We start from the raw sequence: 21,573 nt of genomic DNA, 5'->3' as shown, positions 1-21,573 counted from the left end.
TTACTGTCCCACAGCTCTTCCTTCTCAAAAATCAACCTCCTTTCAAGATGTGAGTGTTCATCCTCTTGTCAAGACAGAGAGAAGGAGGATTTTATCTGAAACATAGATCTGTGGACAAGCTCTGTAACTCTGACGTCAGGCTGGGAAGGCAGGAAGCAATTAAAAATAATTAATGATTTGTGAGTATCAGCTTTCTCCATGCAGTTCCAATCTAGGCCTCATTTAAATTGGAAGACGGACATTTAATTATCAGTATTATGAAATTCATGATTTATATATTTCATCCAATGGGATAAAATTTCTGCCACCAGCTCTTCATCTTATGATAAGAAAAAAGTCTGTGTATCTTACCCTGTGATCATTTACAACTTCACCTGCAGCACACGGCACAGTCCAAAACACATTTTCCTTGCTTTAGTAATGATTACATTATCTCTGTCTCTTGATTAGGGAAAAAAAATAAAAAATACACTTAATACCTTAATGACCTTGAAGCATTGCAGGATTGGGAAATGAAAGCTAGCAGGCTTGTGAGACATACCGTTCCTTTCTGTGTAGAGTGTGTTAGCCACAGCCACTGGGCGTGAATGTTTACTGTCCTAGGAGCAGCATTTGCACCCATGTCCACTTGGGTGAGTGCTGTGGGTCTCTCTTTCCCATCTGTTGGGGTGTCAGCTTGTGCGGGGTGGGGGGGGGTTGACTGTGTCACTGATAACCACCCCCAGGGAACGCTGCCTCTGCACTCAAGGTGTCCCTGTGGCCCGAGGCAGGACTGCATCGCTCACCTCTGCTTCCCTTTATCCTCCTCTGGGATTTTCAAAACTGACTCCGGTTGGAGGGGTGGTGGGTGAGTGTTTGGGAAGGTGGCAGGGTTCCCAGCAAGGAGCATAAGTTTGACACATCCATAGATAGTAACATATGGAGAAAATTCATGAATGAAGTGAAAAATATTTCTAATATTGGTGCCCAAATCAAGGAAGAAATAATTCATGGTAAAGGCACATAAATTTTTATCATCACCTGTAACAGCCGTTGCTTCCCTTGTCTGTCCATCTCCTTTGGCCCCGACTGACAACAAAATCAAGTATAAAGGAAAATATAATAAAGAAAAAAGAAGAACTGAGTGGAAGCGGATGGGGAATTGATCGCATGCGTATTTGTATATCCTGATGTAAACGGGGTGGTTGACAGGTGGCCAGGTTCGCTCTGTACACAACCATGTGTGTGCTGTCAGGCGCACGCACGCTGCCTTGTTTCGATTGATGAATTGCCTGCTTTCTTGATTAAACCTTCCGTCACTTAAGAAACAAAAAGCCTGTGTTTAGATGGCAGAGTGGGACATGTCAAAAAAATCTGTCTCCTTTACCTTTGTGCAGATGTTGGGCACAGACTGTAACATGTATTATTAAAATGAATGTGGCATTTACTGTGCATTACTCCTTTCCTGGGAGAAAGGACTGTAAATTATATGCTAATAATAAGCTTTAACCCTTTCGAAATGCAAAAGATTTAAGAGTGCAAATATTCATGTAGGCCTGGCTAATTGGATGTGCTTTTACACATCCGCCGTGGTAGCCATGTCACTGAAGTTAATGAACGGCACACACAAGCAAACACGGCACTCGGGCGCTGTACCTCCTGGAGTTGGGCTGCCATGAGTGCCTCCACCAATATTCCTCAGAGATCCCTGCCTTGGGGTCAGGCCATCTGACCTCAGAGCAAGGCCATGGCAGGCCCCATGGGAGAATCCCAGGGATTCTCAGCTCCAGAGAATCCCTTGGAGCTGAGTGTCAGGCTGACCTGTCTTCGCTGTGTGTGTTCCCACTCACAGGCTGGGCTTGAGATCTGGACAAGCCAGGTTTGGGCTCTCTTGGTTGACCTGGCCTTTTTGACTATGGTCCAGCCACCCTGGTGGCAGCTGCCTTTCTCCAAAGCACAAGCTGCAGCCCCTTCGCTGCTCACATCAGGCCTGCAATCCTCCCACATCACCAGTACACTGCCAGCCAGGCAGCCAGACCTCACCCGTCAGTTGTCTGCCACTTGTGACCTCTCCACCTGTGTCTCACCAGACCCAGTGGCTCCCTATATCCTCCTTGCCTTTGTCTCTGTGAAGCTGCTCCACTGCCTCCACTGGTCTGTCTCTGCCACCCAGTTGTTGAAGGACTGTTCCCCAACTGCTGTTCCTCAGAGAATTTTGAGTTCTCCTGCAGCCAGGTGGGGAATCCCAGCTCCCCCTTCCCTCTCCTCCTGATTCACCCCATGATGCATTGTGCTGGGAGATTTCACCTGTGGGCACCTTGAGCAAGCAGAGACCATGTTAGAAAGGACAGAGGCAGCCTTCTATCCTTTCTAATCGAGGAGCATATAAATAAACAAAGGCAAAGAAAAGGGTGAGCTTGTCTATTCCCTTGTTCGTCAGACACTGAGAGCTGCCATGACCAAGCCTTGTGCTCCAGAGAGCAGCAGCAAGCTAAGAACACTCTAAAGTCACTCATGGAATATTTGGAGTCAGAGGGACAGGCTCAGAATCTTGACAGGGGCAACCCATCATGCAGAACTGCTGCAGCTGCCACCCAGATGCACTGCACAACCTATGTGAACAGCGCCCTCTAGAGCCCTGTCTTATACTACTTGGGGCAAGTCACTCAACACTAGTTATTCTAGTATGTAATTGCCCACTTCCTTCCCTGGATTGTTGTGAGGAGCCAGGGCTTGTGAGGACATCCAAGAAACCAGGAGTGTCACGTCTCTCCATACTCACCCCCTCCGCGCACCGTGATTCACAGAGGAGCCCAAAGACTTGTTGAGAAGTTTCACTTAGGACATGCTAGCCGTGCCCAGCATGGTCTTCACTGCAGCCTTGTGCTCCCTTAGAGAGTTTTGATATAAAGAATGACATCTGAGCACTCGGGAAAATTTTCTCTTAGTCCAGAGAACCTTGCAATAAAAGATTCTGGCGCAGCTCAGCTGAGATTGTCACACATCGTCACTTAGAAGTGGGCTATTTTCCGTGGCAAGCAGCCCACAGGTCCTTTCTGGGGAGGTGACAGAATGACGGCTTGGGGGCAGGAAGGAGAGAAGCACCTGGCTTCTATAGAATCTCCCAAAGCGCCTTTGGTGCTTTGGAAGAAAGGCACCTGATTGGTGTGTGTGTGGCGGGAGGATGGCGCTCTCGGCTGAGGGCCTTCATTTATGCTGTCTCCCTGCTCTGCAGGTGAGGGGAAGCCAAGACATTTTCCAGTTTCGTCATCATGAAAAATAAAAATATTATGAGGTGACAAATACTTCAGTGCTCTCAGAAAGGTGGCCACCCTCCCACTGTGCCTTCATTCTCTGGTTTTGAAGCGTGGCAGAGCTTAGGCAGCAGTGGTTTAATGGGCTGTATCCCCTTCTTAAGTCCATGGGTGAGGCAGCTGAGGGGCCCGGGACAAACCTTGGCAGGGTCACAAAAGCTCTACCAGGAAGCCAGGGACTAAATGTGAAGTCCCGCCTCTCCCAGCGTCAGTCAAGGCAGCAGTAGTTCCACTAGCAGTGGCTGGAGGCCTAGTCCCATGTCTGCTGTGACGTGGGAAGGAGCAGCTTGAGGTGGCCCAGGTGTGGCCAGCATGTGCAGATAGACGCCCCGAACTTCAGGGCTTCTGTCCAGACAGGGCTTGACCAGAAAGTTCCTGAACCCAGGAGCAATTAGGAAAAAGCCAGGTTCCTGACACCTTTCTCCCGAGTGTTGATCTTTTTTTTTTTTTTTGTCTGCACTTGGGAGGATTACGCCTGAGGGAACAAAGTAGTTTGATTTAACAGACACTCTTGCCAACAGGCAGCTTCTACCAAATTAGCCTTTTGTTTCTTCCTCTGTGTCTGTCTCTCTTAAAGTAATGAAGTGTCAACTGAGAGAGGGAAATGATGTAATTAAGACAACTTCTTTCATTTTAACACATTTAGAGAGCTGAGGTTGTTTTTGCCTTATTAACATGGATTAAATTAACTGAATTAATTTATTTAATAATCCCAACCTTTCTTCAGCTCTTACCATGTGCAAAGACTCTCGTGTGCACTTCCTGCCCTTGCCCAGATAGTCCTTTACAGGCGGGAAGACAGGTTTGGAGAGACATCCACCCCAGCCCCAAGTTGCACCCAGGGCTGAGATTCAAACCCAGGTTCCAGACTCCAGACCCAGCTCTGAACCGCAGAGCCAAGGACACCTTCTTGGTGTAGGTTGTGCGTGGCCATTTCCCTTGTCAAACTGAAAGTTGAAAATGGCGTAAGTTTGGAGTGAATTGTGTGAGGACTAACTCGCCATGTTGGGACTCAGCCTTGTTTGAAGTCTTCGGCAGTGCCCGATTACTGGAACCTCACCAAAGTTAGACATAGGACACTTGGCTGGTGAGGATCCCAAATGCCAGGGGCATCGCCAGTGGCTCCCATGGGCCCTGGCCAGGCAGAACCATAATATCGGGAGCACTAGCCTCCTGACTGGAAGTGACTTGGGGCAAGGAGGGCACCTTTCCCTGCTTTGCTTCCTTGTCTGTAAGGTGGGATGAGGGTGATTTGTGATGAGGCTCAGAGCTGTGCCCAGGACACAGAGATGATGCAGGGGTGTTACTACGATGGTAACTGTGCTATGCCTCTCCCTCCCATGCCTTCTCAGGCCCCATCCCATCCAGGAAAACGATGTATCAGGCACTTCAGAGAACCCCCATTGGGAGGTGGGGCTAGACTGGCACTGCTGTTGTTGACCTTTATCTGGAACGTCTCTGGTCACCAGTATCCCCTTGCCATGGTTTTCTCTGAGCCCACTAGTGATGGTGGGTGGCTCAAGCCCATCAGGTCACTTGGTGGGACTGACTTCTCAGTGTTCCCTCCCCTGCCCTGGCTCTGTACCATGAATTCCTGTATCTGCCCATAGGCACTGGTACCATTTGAGCTGATGGTCTCCTTAATGCCACCTACCTTCTCTGCTCTGACACTTCATTCTCCTAACAGCCAACTTGTGAAGAAACCAAGTCCAGGGAGACTGAGCATTCCAGACCTGAGTATTCCTGGCCTACCCTCAGGAATGACCCCAGCCTGTGACCCCTGAGTTCCTAGCCCTGCTTCCAAATCCCCCAGTTCTCCAGTGTCTCACTGAGTTACAGTGGTCCTTTAGCAGGGCAGGGATGGCGTGTTTAAGCTCTCAGTGACTTAGCATGGAGTGAAGTCATGGGCCTTGGCAGGACCTTGGGAGAAGTGTCAGACTGCAGAGGCCTTGACAATGATGTCAGAAGTTTGCCTTCCTCAGTCTCTCACTGTGAGCCTTCTCCCTTCTGTGTTGGAGCAAATGTACCTCCCAGTGACAGCTGGGACAAAGGGACCCTGATCTGCTTTTCCCGTGTGGACAGAGCACCCTTCATCCATCCTTTGTCATTCATTCTCATTCTGTCTTGAATGCTTTTTTTCCCTTTTTTATTAACATTCAGTGACAATCCTAAACTGGTTCATGTTTAAAAACAAACAAACTAAAAAAAACTTCAGTTCTCCAGGCTGGAGCTCAGCTGGAATTATTTATCACAATCCAGAGAGGGAGGGTCGTTCCTTCTCAGATTTGTCTCAGCATTGTCTTTGAGACAATCAAAGATGCCGAACCCCTGGCCAAGGTGAGATCCTTTGTTGGAGAGCAGTTTCTCACATCTGACTCCTCTTGCAGCATGAAGGAGGCAACAAAGCTCGCCTGCTTGGTCCCAAGCATCACTTCTGGTGACACACTTAAGAGTCCTTAATCGCTCACTACCTAGAGGCAATAAATGCACCCATTTTTATGTTCGATCACCTGGGTGTTCACCTGAAATATGCCCTGCACCTGCCGAGCTCCTGCCGAGCTCTGGGGAGAAGGTCCTTGGGCTCAAGAGTTACACGGCCCCTTCTCACGCTTAGGCTTCCAAATGTGGTGGTGCCCAAGATGGGCAGCTTTGTTGGCCAGTGAACCCGGGGACTGTTGATGCTTCTTGTAAAAGTTTGACTGTGCACTGGGTTTCCTGGGTCTGAGAAAGGAGCCTTGTCTTTGACTAAAACATCTTGTTTGGTGCTTGGCTTCCCACCCAGAGTTCAAGGCTTATTCTGGGAGACAATGACATCTCATTTCTTGGCAAGTGCTTAACACCGAGCCCAGGATCTGGTATGCAGGAGGTGCTTAATATTTGTTGTTCAATGGATTCTGAAGAGGAGCTGGTCTCAAAACCACTCCTCTCTCTTGTGTCTGTATCAGCCCCTTCCAGCTCCCTGACTTTAGACTTTATATAATATTTAGTCCCTTTTCTCTTTTGTAATTTAGAATTACACTTTTCTTTTGAGACTTTTGAGAGTTAGAGAGAATGTACAGGAAGTGGGCACTCCAGAAATGGTAGCTGTTGTGACTGTCACAAACACCTTTAATCCAACCACACACTTCCTATATTGCCAGGGAGCATGGATCTCCCTCTGCAGCATGACCTCCCCATGCAGGCTGAGAATGCAGGACGTGATCTCACCTGGAGGGACTGTGCACTATAAGGCCAGCCTGTCCTTGTACTCCAGATGTCAGTAATTGCTCGACATGCTGGTGTCTAGCAGGTAAAACAATGTTTAAAGAGAACTTACGGTTTAAATCAGCCTCGATTTTCCCTTTCCCTCCTCCTCACATCAGCTCTGGTTTGAGGAAGGTTCCTGTCTGTGCTCCACCCTCTGAGTGGATCTTCTTCGCCTCTGCCTTTATTCATGGTGTCTTAGGTTTGTGGCTCTTTCCTTCCTAGCCACACCCCTCCCTATACCTGTAAGCAAAATAATAATGATCATAAGAAAACAGTCCTTTCCTTGCTCCAGAGTCGCACACATGCCAGCACATCCAGGTACAGTCCCTGTTCCTGAGCTGGAGCTCCCTGCAGGGTTGGCAACCCAGGCTCTAAGGCCTCAGGGCATACCATCCACAGCAGCAGGCATCCTTTGCACATGTCTTCTCTCAGCGGTTGGTAGTAGATTAAACAGATTTTTTTTTTTGTCAGTACTGGGGTCTGAACTCAGGACCTTGAGCTTGCTAGGCAGGCGCTCTACCACTGAGCCATGCCCCCAGCCCTTTTTCCTTTAGTTTGTTTTATTTGTTTATTTGCTTTTAGATTTTGCCAGGCCTGCCTCAGACCGTGATCCTCTTGTCTCCTCCTGGTGAGTAGCTGGGATTTACAGTTATGAACCACCACACCTGGCTTATTTTTTAAGATAGGGTCTTGCTAACTTTTACCCAGGCTGGCCTTGAACCATGGTCCTTCTATCTGCACCGCCCAAGTAGCTGGGATTACAGATGTGCCCCACTGCGCCCAGCTAAGCAACTTTCTTAGATGTTCCATCTTAGGGAAGATTGCACAAGTGTAAAGTGTAAGGCTATCAATGTTGAGGAATTACTCATTTCTTCAGGCTACAATTTTTGAAAAAAGATATTGTCTTTTATTCGGATTTAATGAGGACAGACATTTTAATCAGAGGTTAGTCATTTATTTTTGCAAACTATTGTTTTGATTCATTATTCTTGCAGGTAATTAAATGGTTCAGTTGGCACAGTGTGTCTACTTTATTAAAACAGGTAATTTTGGGGGGAAAAAGAGATGCTATTTTTTGGATCACTGCACAAGAATTGCTTTTATCTTTATTTTGAGCATAGTTTCTGGTTGTTTGGCAAAAGGCTCTTGTGTCCTTTCTGGCCTGGACAGGCCTGCCCTTGAGTGACTGGGTCCTTGGCCGCTCTGCCCTTTGAAACCAGAGCTGCCGAGTAAATTCTGCACTGTTACCTTTGCGAAAGCCTCAGGTTTTAATTGGACTGGGGAAAGAGTCTACAAGTTATGAACTTTGCAGAGCAGCAGCTCTTATGCTAAAAACAGATTAATTGTAGCCCTCACGGTGGGTGGAGTTTAAAAGTCAATTACTGCTTGTCCTATTATAATTTGCACACCTAGGATTTGAAAAAGTCTGTCACTTAGTATGAAAATGAAAAGGTTACATGTACCAGTTGGAACAAACCTCTGACTTTCCATTTGTAAATGCGTTCGCTACATGTATTTGTATGTTTGCAACTTGTAGCTGCAGAACTGTGCCACGACTACATCTGCCAGCAAGATTCCCTACCAGGAGTAACCTTTAAGATTGGGTCCTTTAAATCTACAATGGCTTAGCAAGGCATCCTTTGTCTGGCAGCCTGGTCCACTTATAGAATACAGTGGTTGGAGGAGCCCAAGGATCGCTCCACTGTGGTCGTGGACTAGCCAGGGTACAGCCCTGCAGGGGTCAATTTAAGAACAAATTGCTCACATTTGCTTTCTTTGATTTTTGCATGTTTATGTCCTGAATCTGTTAATTCACTCATTAAAAGGATTTATTTTGGATGGACCAATTAAAACTTTGGAGGCTAATTTTTTGCTGAGCAGTGCAGACCTCTGAAAGCACAATTTATAACATGCCTTCTGCCCTTTTCCACAGAGAGCTGTCTGGGAGGACTGTAGCCTCCTCCCTGTGGTGCGTGTGAGAAGTACAAGATCGCTGCTCTTTGTCCTGGGCTCCAGGCAAGCGGCTGGGTTTCTCAGAGCTCCCATTGTTTTAAGGTGAGCGGCAAGTCTGGGAAGTCCAGGCCAGTCCAGCCCAGCCCAGTCCAGCCCAAGAGCCACATGCTCTATTTGTTTGCTTGCAGAAACCCTGTAGTTTAATTTTTTTAATAGGAAGCTGCTGTGTGGTTTGGATATTTAAACAGTTATTAACCGAATGACAATTAACAGATTGCATAGACAGATTTTCTTTTGAAAACCTCTGAAATTGAGTACAGTTTGCAAAACTATCACGGCATAGTAATGACAATGAATTTTGATTTCCCGGAACTGATATTAGACTCCTTATTAAACTATGTGCATCTGCTTTTAATTTACTCCAAATAATTGGAAAATGCAATGAAGCTTTCCAATTAAAGCACGGCTTTCTGCTGTTTAATAATACCCCATAATATTATAGCTTAGGAAGTGACAGGTGAGTTGGTGTATGAATAAAACATAGAGGCAGCAATAAGGGACAGAAAACCGGAGACAGTTGTGGGGATTTTAAATGCTGGGTGTAATTTGCATATATTAATCTCTTCTTTTCAGCCTTATCAGGCGTTCTTCAGTATTTGAAGTTAAAATAGCGTTGACAGGCGGGAGTGCGCTTAGTTTTTTCAAGGATTTATTACTTGTATAATTTCTGATCTTTAATAAGCAGATATGACTGATCCTCATAGTTCTATAGAAATCGGTTAATTGTTCCAGATGGCGTGGACTGATTATGCAAAATTACTTCACACCATTTTTTTGTGATGGAGTTTGGAGTAAAATTAAATTTTTTATAGCCTTCTTATCATGCTGTTTTACAGTGGTTTTTCCACAGAAGTTGAATTTAATCTACTATATTACATTGACCAGCACAGTTATTCTAATGTAGCATTTTGTGATTTGACAAAGAATAATAGAACACATTGCTCATTGTTCATTACCGTGTCCCTAATAAAAAGGAGCGCCTGTGTATAGAACATAGCTGTTATTTATGAAGAATGCCTCATTCATCCAGTTAAAAGCACAGAATTGTATTATGAAGTAATGCCTTTTGGAGAGAGAGTATCTGTGAAGAGCAAATGGAAATAAGCTGGTTGCTATGGATCGTACATGCTAAGGGAGGAGCCTCCTTTTAAGACCACTGTGTTTAAATCGTGTTACTTTCTTCTTCTTTGAAGGAGGGGGGAACCCCTAGATAATCTCATTGTATTAAGAGAGGTGTCACGGGTCGACTCATCTTGATTTACATAATCCCAGAAGTCTTTCATAATTGAATAGCATGCATAAAAGGTGGTTACACTTTGGTATACAGACTCAGAAGGGAAAAAAAAAGTCTAAAAAGGGTCACTGGTAATCTGCCTCTTTACATTTCCCAAAGTGTGGATTTATTGCCGGGCACCTTTTCCTGGTGTCAGGTCCAAGTTCAGGTTGTCCGTGCTCTCCAGTAAGCACGGGAACTGGAGCATTGCACAGATTCAACCTGGAACAGGACTGGGGCCCCTGCCTCCATGCAGGAGTGATGCTGTGCGGGCCTGGGAGCATACCCTTCCCAGAGAAGCAGGGTGGCAGGCATTGGCAGAGCTTTCTCTCACATTAAAACTCCCCCTTGGTTGGGACTGGAGGTGTAGCTTAGTGGTACAGCTCTGACCTAGCATGCCCAAAGCTCCAGGTTCCATCCCCAGCACCATACCACAATAATAATAAAACAATAACAATAAAAATAAAATCCCATTTGTGTATGTGATGTTTTAAACATAACAGATAAATATACAGAAAACTATTCCTAGGCATATAGTCTGAAGTTGGACTTGTTTTCCGAAGAGCCTGGCATATTAAGTCTCACAGGAGTGCCCCTGTGGCAGAGCCTGCCTGAGACTGAGCAATGCAGCTCCTTGATCCCAGCAGCTCCCACCCTGCACGCAGCAGGCTGGAGAATGCTTCCTTGTTTGAGCAGACATGGGGAGGATTTGGATCTGTGTAAGGAGCCCAAACCCCCTTGGCCCCAGGGAATCAAACTTTTTTTTTTTTTTTAATATTCTTCCTCTAGCAACACTGATTGCTCTTCACACAGGGGGCCTTGAAGTGGAAGTGGACTTCATTGTCACCTCGGGCAGGCTCGGAGGAAACAAGACAAATGGAAGGTCACAGACCTCTTGCAGCAGAGAGTGTCTGCCTGGGTCTTCTGGAGAGGGACTTCCAGGCTCAGGCAGGAGCTGCCCTCCAGGAGCAGAGTGTGTTGGGTGCTTACATGTGAACACTGGCAACGCCACCTCATGCATCATACCATGTATATTGTGCTGATTCTGGTCTTTAGAATGTGTTTAGTTAAATTCTATTTTCTGCCTAGTCTGATCTGGAAGGAAGCTTAATAGTAAAGTGAAGTGTATTTGACTACATCTAGACCTAGAATGACTAGTTAAACCACACATAAAGAAATGTGATCAGAGCCCAGCAAAATTCTTCCAGAGCACTTCCCAAAACTTGAAATGTTTCACATACTCTCTGTTGTAAAATCCAAATGTATTTTTGTGAAAATGAAAATTATGTGAAAAACAGTATCATAAATCAGCCATGATTAAAAATATTTGTTCTAATGCAGTAATAATTTGGTAGTAATGCTTTCATCAGGATAGCTTAAGGCTACATTAAGTGGACAGACTTTATATGGATTCTCTAATTTTAATCTTCAAAATGCTATCTAATGTCTCATTAAGACTTGCATATAATGTATCTTAAGTACAGTCATTAAATATAGTTTAGGGAGATTTATGTTCAGATATTGCTTAAAGATGTTTTAATAGGCCCATTTACTTTGATGATATTAATGAGCTCTTAATCCAGATGAAGCTTCTCAAAGTAGTGGTAAAGACTCCCAGCCTGAGCACAACAACTCGAAGTCAGCGCCTGCTCTGACAAATGCCCAAAGGTCACTCCTGCTCACACCACAGGGTCAAGGCCAGCCCCTCCGTGGAACGCGGAGTTCTGCACATGGTTCTCCCATGACTTGGTCTGGCTGCCAGCTCCAGCCGGTTCAAGTTTTCCTCCAGCCTGTGGACAGTCCCTTTTCTTCCCCCAAACTGTCCATACACAGGACTCGTGCTAACTTGGCCAAACCTTAGGTCTCCAAGGTCATTTGAGAGTCGGTGTCACTGAGACACTCAAGGGATTAAAGGAGACTGTCACTGTCCTCTGAAGCATCTGCCAGGTGAGGTGTGAGCAGCTTCACTCTGCCCTGAGTGCACTGTAACATGACTATGCTTTCAACCCTCAGGCACTTGGCACAGCTGAAATATACAGAATAAAGCAGCCCTGCTAATTCAGAGCGGGAGCAGAGAGAAGCCCAACGGGAGCTCAAGGGTCCCACATGCCTGAGCACAGCAGTTCCACCCGGGTCTCACGTGCTCAGTGGTTCCAGGCCCCACTTTGACATGTCTAGCAAAAAATCTCTAGACTGGTATTTCCCTTTTCTTTCAGAGAACTATTGAAAAGCACATTTTTTTGTTTCAATTTAAGGGAGGGGAAGAAAAGAACCTATGAGTTCAGAGACTTCTAATTACTAAATTGGTTTGTTATAAAAAGATAATAGCAAATTTCTTCTTTTCATAATTGGACATTTCTTCCCTGTAGGCTAATGCACGCACAGCCTGTGCATGACAATAAGTTGTGCTTTTGAGAAGCCATAACTAGCTAATAACAGCTACAGTGTCATCAGCGAGTAATGGTGTGCTGATTAGCATAATTAATGACAAATGGTGGTACGGAATGGGTGGATTGGTTTAGCAATGATGAATGCAGCCAGGCCCAGGCTGGGGCCTGCCAACTAGGCCTTGCTGGCTGTCAGCCCTTCTGTTCTAGCCCAGGCAGCTCTCATTAGTCAACGATGGGAGGTGCCAGTTTGTATTCTGGTTGGAGCACAGAAAACTTAATAACCCAAGCAAACGTGGCTTTCCCTTTTTCCTCTGTATTTACTCACAAAAATCTCTCCTTAGCTATTCTGATTGTGTCCGCAACATTAAGACACAGCTATCTTGAGATCCCTCCTGATGCCTGAGGCAAAAACAAAAGGTACGAGAGAGGCATTTGGGTCTCGGCACTCTCCTGTGCCCACAGAAGAATTGCTCCTGTAGGAAGACTTCTGTTTATCTGTGTGTTTAGAGGAAAGAAGTGAGCTCAGTAAGCTCTACATTCTGTCCTGAAATAAGACCAGTGCATTTATCTTTGACTTGATTAATCAGACCTCATTTGCATTCGCAAATGAGACTGATAAAAATGGATTTACCTTTTAACCTTTAGAGGGAGAAAAGTATTTCTCTGCAAGATTTCTCTTGCTACCGCTCCTTAACTGATAAGAAGCAACTCCTTTATCAATAAAGATGAAAATCCTTAATTTGCATTAGTGAATGAGACTAATTATTATATAGTTAATTAGCATCTGGAAATGAGGATTATCTTAATTACAAAGAACAATTTCCCTAATAGCTACAAAACTGTAAGTTTGATCCATGTGGAAATTGGTGACTATTATTATGTAACAACATTAATAGTACAGAATATTTAGGGATAATTTGCATATGCAAATGCCATTTACCTGCGCCAAACAAGTGGCCCATTAATGATTACAGCATGCTCTAACCATCTGAAAGCTCTAGGTAGCTGAATAGTACCTGTTCAGGCCAGGTATCTGAATCAGCTACAGAGTCAGCAAGAATCTTTTATAGTTAGATGGCCTAATGGATTTCGCTTTAAGAAGAGTTAATAGCTGGACTGTTTGATAATGCAGCCAACTGCTTCGGGAAATAACTTCTTGACTTAGAGTCCTCCATGCTTCCCAGTGTCCCTGGATTCTTAGGTGTGCCTTGCCAACACATTTTGGCAATTCTGAGTTTTGGGTGTTCCCTACATTGGTGCGTCCTTCTGAAGCAGTGCTGCACACATGAGCACAGCTAGTTAGGAAACTGATGGTGAGGCCACAGTTCTTGGGGCAACCTTTGTGGATTTTGTCCTCAGGAGCCTAGAGGCTGCTCCCTTCAGAGCTGGTTCTTTGTCTCTGTTTTCCCAGGCCCCGTTTCCTTCCTCCCTCAGGCTCTGACTATGATTTCCACAGGGGTGGGGTTAGAGTACATATGGGTCTCCTTTTAAATCTTGTATTTCACCTCTACTAGCATACATGGACATCATTGTTCAGAAGATTAACACCAGTGTATTCGTCAGTCTTTGCTGGGTATGCGGCAGTAACAGTACCCAAATCACAGTGACTTAACCATAGCCCCATTTTGTATGTCACTCAAGTTCCAAATTGGTGAGTGTAGGTTGGCTGGGACCCTATTCCTTGCGTCTTCTCAGTCTGGGACCCAGGCTGGCAGAGCAGCCCCAGCTGCAACAAGCTGTTCTCACAGTGGAGGGAAACAACGGCAGACCTGGAAAAATCAGCCAGTGGGACAGAAGTGTGTCCCCGTCCCCAGGAGGCCTTGTCTCTATGGTGGCCTTGGGTGGGACAGTCATACTCTTCCAGGGAAGAGGAAGGGTGTAATTGGGAGTGGTGAAACCACCCAGTAGAGAGATGGGCGTTTTGAGTTTAAAAGATGAGCGTTGGATGAAAAGAAAACTACAAAGTCAATAGTTGTACTGGGAAAAACAAACAGTGAATCTGTCATTTGAGGCATTGTTTCCCAGGTTCCAGGAAACCGTGGCCGACAGGGTAGCTTCTCCTGTGCCAGCTGTTATCTTCAGTTCATCAGGAGCTTGGTCCCGTGTTAGTCAGCTTCTCCATCGCTGTGACAAATACTTACTGAAAGAAGGTTTTACAGGAGGAAGAATTTACTTTGACTCACAAATTTCTGAGGCTTTGATCCCTCAAAGGCTGGCTCCATTACTGTTGGGCCTGAGGCAACGCAGAGTATCATGGTGGATAGAAGCGTGTAGAGGAAGAGGCTCTTCTCTTCATGGTGGCCAGGGAGCAAAAAGAAAGACAGGAAGGAGCCAGGGATAGGACACCCTTCAAAGGCACGCCCCCAGTGACCCACTTCCTCTGGCTAGGCTCCATCTTCTAAAGTTTCCATCACCTCCCAAAATAGTGCCACCTGCTGGGGACCCAGGCTTTAATACATGAGGCTGTGGGGTGGGGAAGGAGGCAGAGCCCAGGGATTTGGGCAGGTGTTCCACTGTGGTGGACGTAGCATTGCTCACCATGTTAACAATGAGACCTCAAGATTTGGCCCATTTTGACCTTCCAGACTTAAGAAGGTGGCTTCCTTTCTCTGGGATTGTTTTCCTAGCTACAAATGAAGACATTGGACTCAGTAGGGTTTCTTCTTGTTCTATCCTCCCCTCACCTCTGAATCCCCAACTGAGAGCAGGCATGTCACAGGGGCTGGAACACAGTGCCCTGGGGAGTTCTACCTCCCGGCTGGCGGGACCAAAGTGCCTACTTTGTTTCCAGTAAGAGCCTAATAAAAAAGTATGTTCCTGGACAGAACAGCTCATTGATAGGTTTTCCTTTTTGTTGTTCTTGTTGTTAAATTAAGACCACACACAAACCTTTTGAATTACGAAAATTTTGCGTTCATTGTAGAAAAGTAGGGAGAAAAATAACTATCACTCAAAATCCCACTACCCAGAGAACCAATATTTTAGAGTACACCCTTTCTTTTTTTTTTTTAATTTTTATTGTTTTATTATTCATATGTGCATACAATGCTTGGGTCATTTCTCCCCCCTGCCCCCACCCCATCCCTTACCACCCACTCCGCCCCCTGCCTCTCCCTCCAACCCCTCAATACCCGGCAGAAACTATTTTGCCCTTATCTCTAATTTTGTTGAAGAGAGAGTATAGGCAATAATAGGAAGGAACAAGGGTTTTTGCTGGTTGAGATAAGGATAGCTATACAGGCATTGACTCACATTGATTTCCTGTGCATGTGTGTTACCTTCTAGGTTAATTCTTTTTGATCTAACCTTTTCTCTAGTTCCTGGTCTTCTTCTCCTGTTGGCCTCAGTTGCTTTTAAGGTATCTCCTTTAGTTTCTCTGCGTTGAGGGCAACAAATGCTAGCTAATTTTTTAGGTGTCTTACCTATCCTCACCCCTCCCTTGTGTGCTCTCGCTTTTATCATGTGCTCAAAGTCCATTCCCCTTGTTGTGTTTGCCCTTGATCTAATGTCCACATATGAGGGAGAACATACGATTTTTGGTCTTTTGGGCCAGGCTAACCTCACTCAGAATAATGTTCTCCAATTCCATCCATTTACCAGCGAATGATAACATTTCATTCTTCTTCATGGCTGCATAAAATTCCATTGTGTATAGAGACCACATTTTCTTGATCCATTCGTCAGTAGTGGGGCATCTTGGCTGTTTCCATAACTTGGCTATTGTGAATAGTGCCGCAATAAACATGGGTGTGCAGGTGCTAGAGTGCACCCTTTCTTGATGCCTGTTCTTACTATATATTTCCATGCAAAGGGTTATTTCTACCTCATTGTCCATTCTGGGTTTTTTTAAAAATCTGATTTATTGAAATATAATTTACCTATAAAAAAATCTACCATCTTAATAAAATAGTTCAATGAATTTTGGTAAATGTTAAATTACATGACAACCGCTTCCAGAAGCAAGACATAGAATGTACCCGTCACCCCCAAAGTTCACTGACACCCACTTCCACTCCTTCCCCTCCCCCTTGGCCAGTCTCTGCTGGCCACTTGCCTGCATTGTATTGTATAAATGCTATCATAGAGTAGGTGGCTTTTGTGTGCACAATACAGTGCACTATTTTGAGATTCTCCCATGCCAACTGTGTTGGTGGCTTACTCCTTTTGATTGCTAAGTGTGCTCATTCTGTTTTGAGCACAGGTCATGCACCTGTTCCTTGTCATCAAGTCCAGTCTTCCCTCGGGGTGCTTTTAACTGTTGCAAACTCCTCCCTCGTCTGGACATGGTGCACTTTATCTCACCTGTCCTCTGTGGCTGTATACTTGCATCGTCTTCACTTCTAAAAGGAACCAGTTGACATTAGAATAGCACGGGTTCAAACTGTGCCAATCCACTTATACACAGATTTTATGAATCTATTAAAATTTTTTTTAAAAGTTAGGTGTGTCATGAATGCATGAAATATATGTAGATAATAGTTTCTGTTCTCTTACTATTATAAAATAGACACAAATCTATTTTTAAAAGTTAAATTTCTTGAAAGTTACTTTACAGATGGTGCATGGTACCATTTGCAGTGAAGAGAAATGTAAACAAGCATAAAGATGCAGGATTAAATCATAGCCGCATAAAAGGCACTGCAGTATGCACTGTGCCACCGTCATCGTTTCCTGGTCTCCTGTTGTTTTTGCAGGCTATTAAAAGTTATACCTGGATTTGCAACTTCATGTGTGTTTGTTGGTGGGGGAGGGGCAGGGACTGGCACCTGTACTTCTGGGAGCACTCCTTTAGATAAATATATAGATAAACACATTTTGCTATATAATAACAAGTTGCCCACTACCGTGGTTGAATTAGTTTACACCAAGGTATACATGAGAGAGGGTTTTTTTGTTTTGAGGGGGGGTAATTCCTGAAGTCTAAGTGGATATCATTGCCTAAAATGATGGGGTCTTCTTGTCAGTTTACATGTCTTTGATGACATGTAAACATGTCAGCAGCTGTGCTTTTCCTGGGTTGGGTGGCATTTACACGCCCTGGCCCTCTGCCGCTCACCCTGGCGTCTCTTCTGCTGCAGAAGAGGGTGAGGATGAGGTGCCTGTGTAACTGGGCCTCCTTCTGCTCTGCCTCCACTGCTTTTTTTCCAGTTTGTGCTGTGTCCTTTGGTTTTGCTTTTCCTTCATATTTCCTGTCTTTGCTGTCACATTTTAGAAGTCTTCTGTGTCTCATGATATAGCCTGGTAACCGCATTGTTTTTTGCACTTTAAAATTCACCTGTAACTTGCATGACACTAAATAAAAGTCTGTGTTTTACAACTTATTCCTCATTGTCCCAGCATCATTTATTAATGTCATCTCTCTCTTAGCCAACTCACTTGAAAAGCAATCATATAATAACCTTATTATTTACTGAGGTGTATTTTGTGGCTTGTGTTCTGTTCCATTGGCTTGAATACATATTCTAATGGTAGGATCACACTTATTTTTTATAAATGTATATGTTTTGATTTTCTACCTTATTATTCTTTGTACTTGTTTTTCAAAATATTCCTAGTTGTTCTATCAGTTTTAGATTTTTTTTTTACCCAGTTGAAATTCAGAGTCACCTGACATTTCCAGGAATATACTTCCAAGATTTTGATAAAAAAAACAAAAATTAGCTTGGGAAGAATACCTATCTTTAAAATACTGGATCTTTCCTTCCAGAAATTTGAGGCTCCATTTATTCAAATGGCTTTTTAAATATTATTCAGTAAAGTATTATTGTTTTCTATCTCCTTCCTAGTTTTTAAATTTTTAATTATTGCTTTGCTCATTGTGTCTTGACTAGTGATTGCTTATATGTATAATTTTTGTAATACTGTTCACCTCTCTGTATGCTTGTCATTTCCTGTAGTTTCCAAACTGATTTACTTAGGTTTCTCCATAGATCACAGTGACATCTACAAAGATAGTTTTGTCTCTGATACCTTTGATACCCCTTCTCTTTTCCTTGCTTTGTATTGTAGCTAGGACGTCATCAACAGCAAAGGGCACTTGTGGTCGCTGGCTTCTTGCTTACCTGGCTCCTGGCTTTTGTGGGGGTTTTTCTTGTGACATAAAGTCAAGTCTGATACAGATGGGAGGTTTGGGAGGGAGGGAGCTTGATCACGTTAAAGGAACAACTCTTCTATACCTGTTTTCCTGGGAGTTTTTAAATTCAGGCACTCATTTGTATTTCATGTAAAAAATTTCAGAATCTATCAACACAATATTGAAATTTTTCCTCATTTGACTTATTGAAAGCAGTCACTTTGTTTTGATGATTTAACATTTAGAAAGTTATTTTTATATTTTTAAAATAACTCTTACTTTATTCTTTAAATATAATACTAAATTTTAGCTGCTGCTATTTAAGTTAGGATTTTAGCATTTATAGAAGTGGGATTGGGCTTAATGCTTATCAAAATAATTATTTTTGATTGATCTGAGGATCAGAGTTACTTCTTTCAAACACAAGAATGTTTCCAACACACTGTAACATCTGTTCTCTGGGGGTTGAGGATGAGGAAAGTTCCCTGTAAGAACTAAATGACCCTGGAGGTATTTGACTTGCTGCGGTGTTCCAGGGAGGAGGGACACCCAATTTCAGTTTCCTTCACAATTGTTGAATTTTTTCAGCGTTTCTACTTTTCTTAAGTCACTTTTGCCATTTATATTTTCTTTAAAAGAAAAAATTGCCTAAAGTTTAAAGTTTATAGGTACAAAATCAAACCTCAGTTTATTACAATTTTAAAATTAATATACCCACAGTTAGATATCTTCCTAATATTTTTCCTTTTTCTTGGTTATTCTTGCTGAAGATTTATTTGTTTTATTTATCTTTTCAAATAACTAGGTTTTCGTTTCTTTATGTGTTATATTTCATTACTTATTTTTATCTATATGAGTTCTTTTTTTGTAATTTTTTGGGCTTTTTTCCCAGGCCTTATGCATGCTAGACAAGTCCTTTACCACTGAGCAGTACCCCCACCCTTAATTATTTGAGACACTCCTGTGAGTGCTCTCCACTATGTAGCCCACGTTAGCATCAAACTCTTAATCCTCTTGCCTCTGCCTCCGGAGAGCAGGGATTACAGGCATGATCCACCATGCTCAACTCATATTTTAATAGCTTCTTGGATTGACTCATCACCTCATTTAGTTTCAGTCCCTTTTTAATTTTTAATAAAAGTATTAAAAGCTTTAAAAATATACTTGGGTATTACTCTGGTGGCATTCTATAGCTTTCCCCTATCGTGCGTACTTTTATAAGTATAAATAGTAATTTTAATTTTGCTGGCCTCTGACTCAAGTGTCAAAAAAACTGATTTTTCTGAGTGATTGAGATTTTTTTGTCTAACCTTTTCTTATTCCCAATTTTATTGCTTAGTGGTCAGAGAATATAGTCTCCGTCATTTTTTATCTTTTCAAATTTACTGAGTCTTTATGATCTGATATATGATCAGTTTTAAGGAGTGGCAGAGCACCTACCCAAAGCATAAGACCCTGAATTCAAGCCCCAGTATCACCAGAAGAAAAGACCTCGAGAATGTGTCTTCCTTCTAAAAGGTGCGCGCGCACACACACACGCACACGCACGCACACACGCACGCACATGCACACACACACACACACACTCGCGCACGCACGCGCACACGCACGCACACACACACGCACACGCGCGCACACACGCACGCGCACGCACACACACACGCACACACTCACGCACGCACACACACACACGCACGCACGCCATCCTTTGGTCAAGAAGGACGATGGGTATACACATATCCATGCAGGTGCTTAAGTATAGCTACTTTACCAGAGACTGGTAGCTTTTAATGTTCCGCACATTTCTTCTCCAGTCATATTTTGACCATAGGTTTTACTTGTATATTTCAAAACAGTGTTAGTTTTATTTGTACATTTGCAGCATTATTCGTGCTGAGAAGGTTGACGCCTATAAAAGGCCCGTTGTGTTTTTTACTCTGCATCAAGACAGTCTTGTCCTTTTCCTTCCATTTTTGTTTTGGCCTTCAGTTCTGTGATGCTCTCAGCCAGGCTGGCTCTCAAGAGGCTCTGCTGGGCCCCAGGCTTCCTTGAACACTGTGTCTCCCTCTGCTCCGGACCTCGAGGCTCCTCAGGGTGCTGCCTGCTGCAGCTTTGGTTGTCCCGCTGCCCCGGAGAGCCTTCCTGATCTGCACCTACATCCTTGCCAGCTCCAACCTTTGCTGTCTCCCTGCTCTTCCCCAACACTGTCCTCTCGAGCCACTCCTCTGAGTGCTCTCCACATGCACCCCAGCTGCCCTGCGCCAGCTGTCCCCATCTTGCATCCCCAAGCCCCAACAGGAACAAGCACGTGCTTCAAGTCCAGTACTGCTCAGTTTCTGCCAAACAACCGCCCTGTTGCTCAGGGGCCGATGACTGCTACTGGCCTGTTCTGATCCTGGAGTCCATTGTGAATGCCGACTGGTTCATTTTTATCCTGGGACTTTGATCAATGGACATACTTCTTTGAAAACCTCCCATCATCCTCTGGTGACACTACAGGGACACACACAAGAACCTTAGGTGGCATGGAGTAGAAGAAAGCCGAGGTTTGGGTGACAGGCCGCCTTGCAGGCGGGGCTGATTCCAGGAACCTTCGATGCTCCTGTTGCCAGATCAGCTCCCTGCACCACTCTGGGTGGGCGGTGAGAAGCAGGCAAGCATCCGCTCATTCCACAGTGACTGAGAAGGCCTGGGGTCAGGCCTGGTCAACAACATGCTTGGAGCCCGGGGCAGTGAACCCACACACACTGTAAGCACCCGATACAAGCTTGGGACTCAGGTGTGCTCTGCAGCATGCCGAGGTGTGTCATTGGAGAAGGCTCACTGGCTACTGGCACAACAGCCCGTAGCTCCACAGAGCAACCCTGGCAGATGGGGATGGCCACAGACATCCACGGGCCTTTCCCAGAGTGTTTGTCTGACAACCAGGCATGGCTGCCCTGCTTTCCAGTCACTACGGAGTTCAGGGAAAGTCACTGTGCCCATGGCATCCTTGCCAGGGCTCATTTCCAGAGTAAGGCAGAGTCACTCCTTGTGGTTAAAGGTAAGGACAACCTATAATTTGGGCAAATGTACCTCTTGCTCCCTTTCCTGCCTATAGGCCTAGGAGTGTTTCTGAACCTGGACATGGCTGGCCTGGGCCCATAAGCTCCTGGGGCACCTGTGCCCAATTGGGATGACCATGAGTCATTATCTGCAATGAAAGGCTGACTTTGTCCTTCCTGGACCAGTCTTGCCATAGAGAAGCAAGAGACTCATGTCTGGCTTCAGAAAGAATAGTCACTG

The 21,573-nt window shown here is 44.6% G+C and overlaps 1 protein-coding gene across 9 annotated transcripts in view; it reads left to right on the top strand.

Annotated features, from left to right (window-relative positions):
- Positions 1-21,573, top strand: part of Mvb12b (multivesicular body subunit 12B) — a 176,847-nt gene that overhangs the window by 113,019 nt on the left and 42,255 nt on the right. For 7 of the 9 annotated variants that reach the window (XM_074053187.1, XM_074053184.1, XM_074053188.1 and 4 more), the window contains exon 8: positions 10,639-21,573. This exon is cut by the window's right edge and continues 20,065 nt beyond it. The exons of the other annotated variants lie outside the window; for them this stretch is intronic. In XM_074053187.1, the coding sequence (XP_073909288.1) occupies positions 10,639-10,868 (230 nt within the window). In that variant the 3' untranslated portion in view covers positions 10,869-21,573. The remainder of the gene's footprint in view (positions 1-10,638) is intronic. 9 annotated transcript variants of the gene reach the window in all.

This window comes from Castor canadensis, chromosome 13, assembly GCF_047511655.1.
Source record: "Castor canadensis chromosome 13, mCasCan1.hap1v2, whole genome shotgun sequence".
Classification (NCBI taxonomy): domain Eukaryota; kingdom Metazoa; phylum Chordata; class Mammalia; order Rodentia; family Castoridae; genus Castor; species Castor canadensis.
The sequence above is the reverse complement of the archived record's forward strand: the minus strand, read 5'-3'. Positions and strand labels throughout refer to the sequence as shown.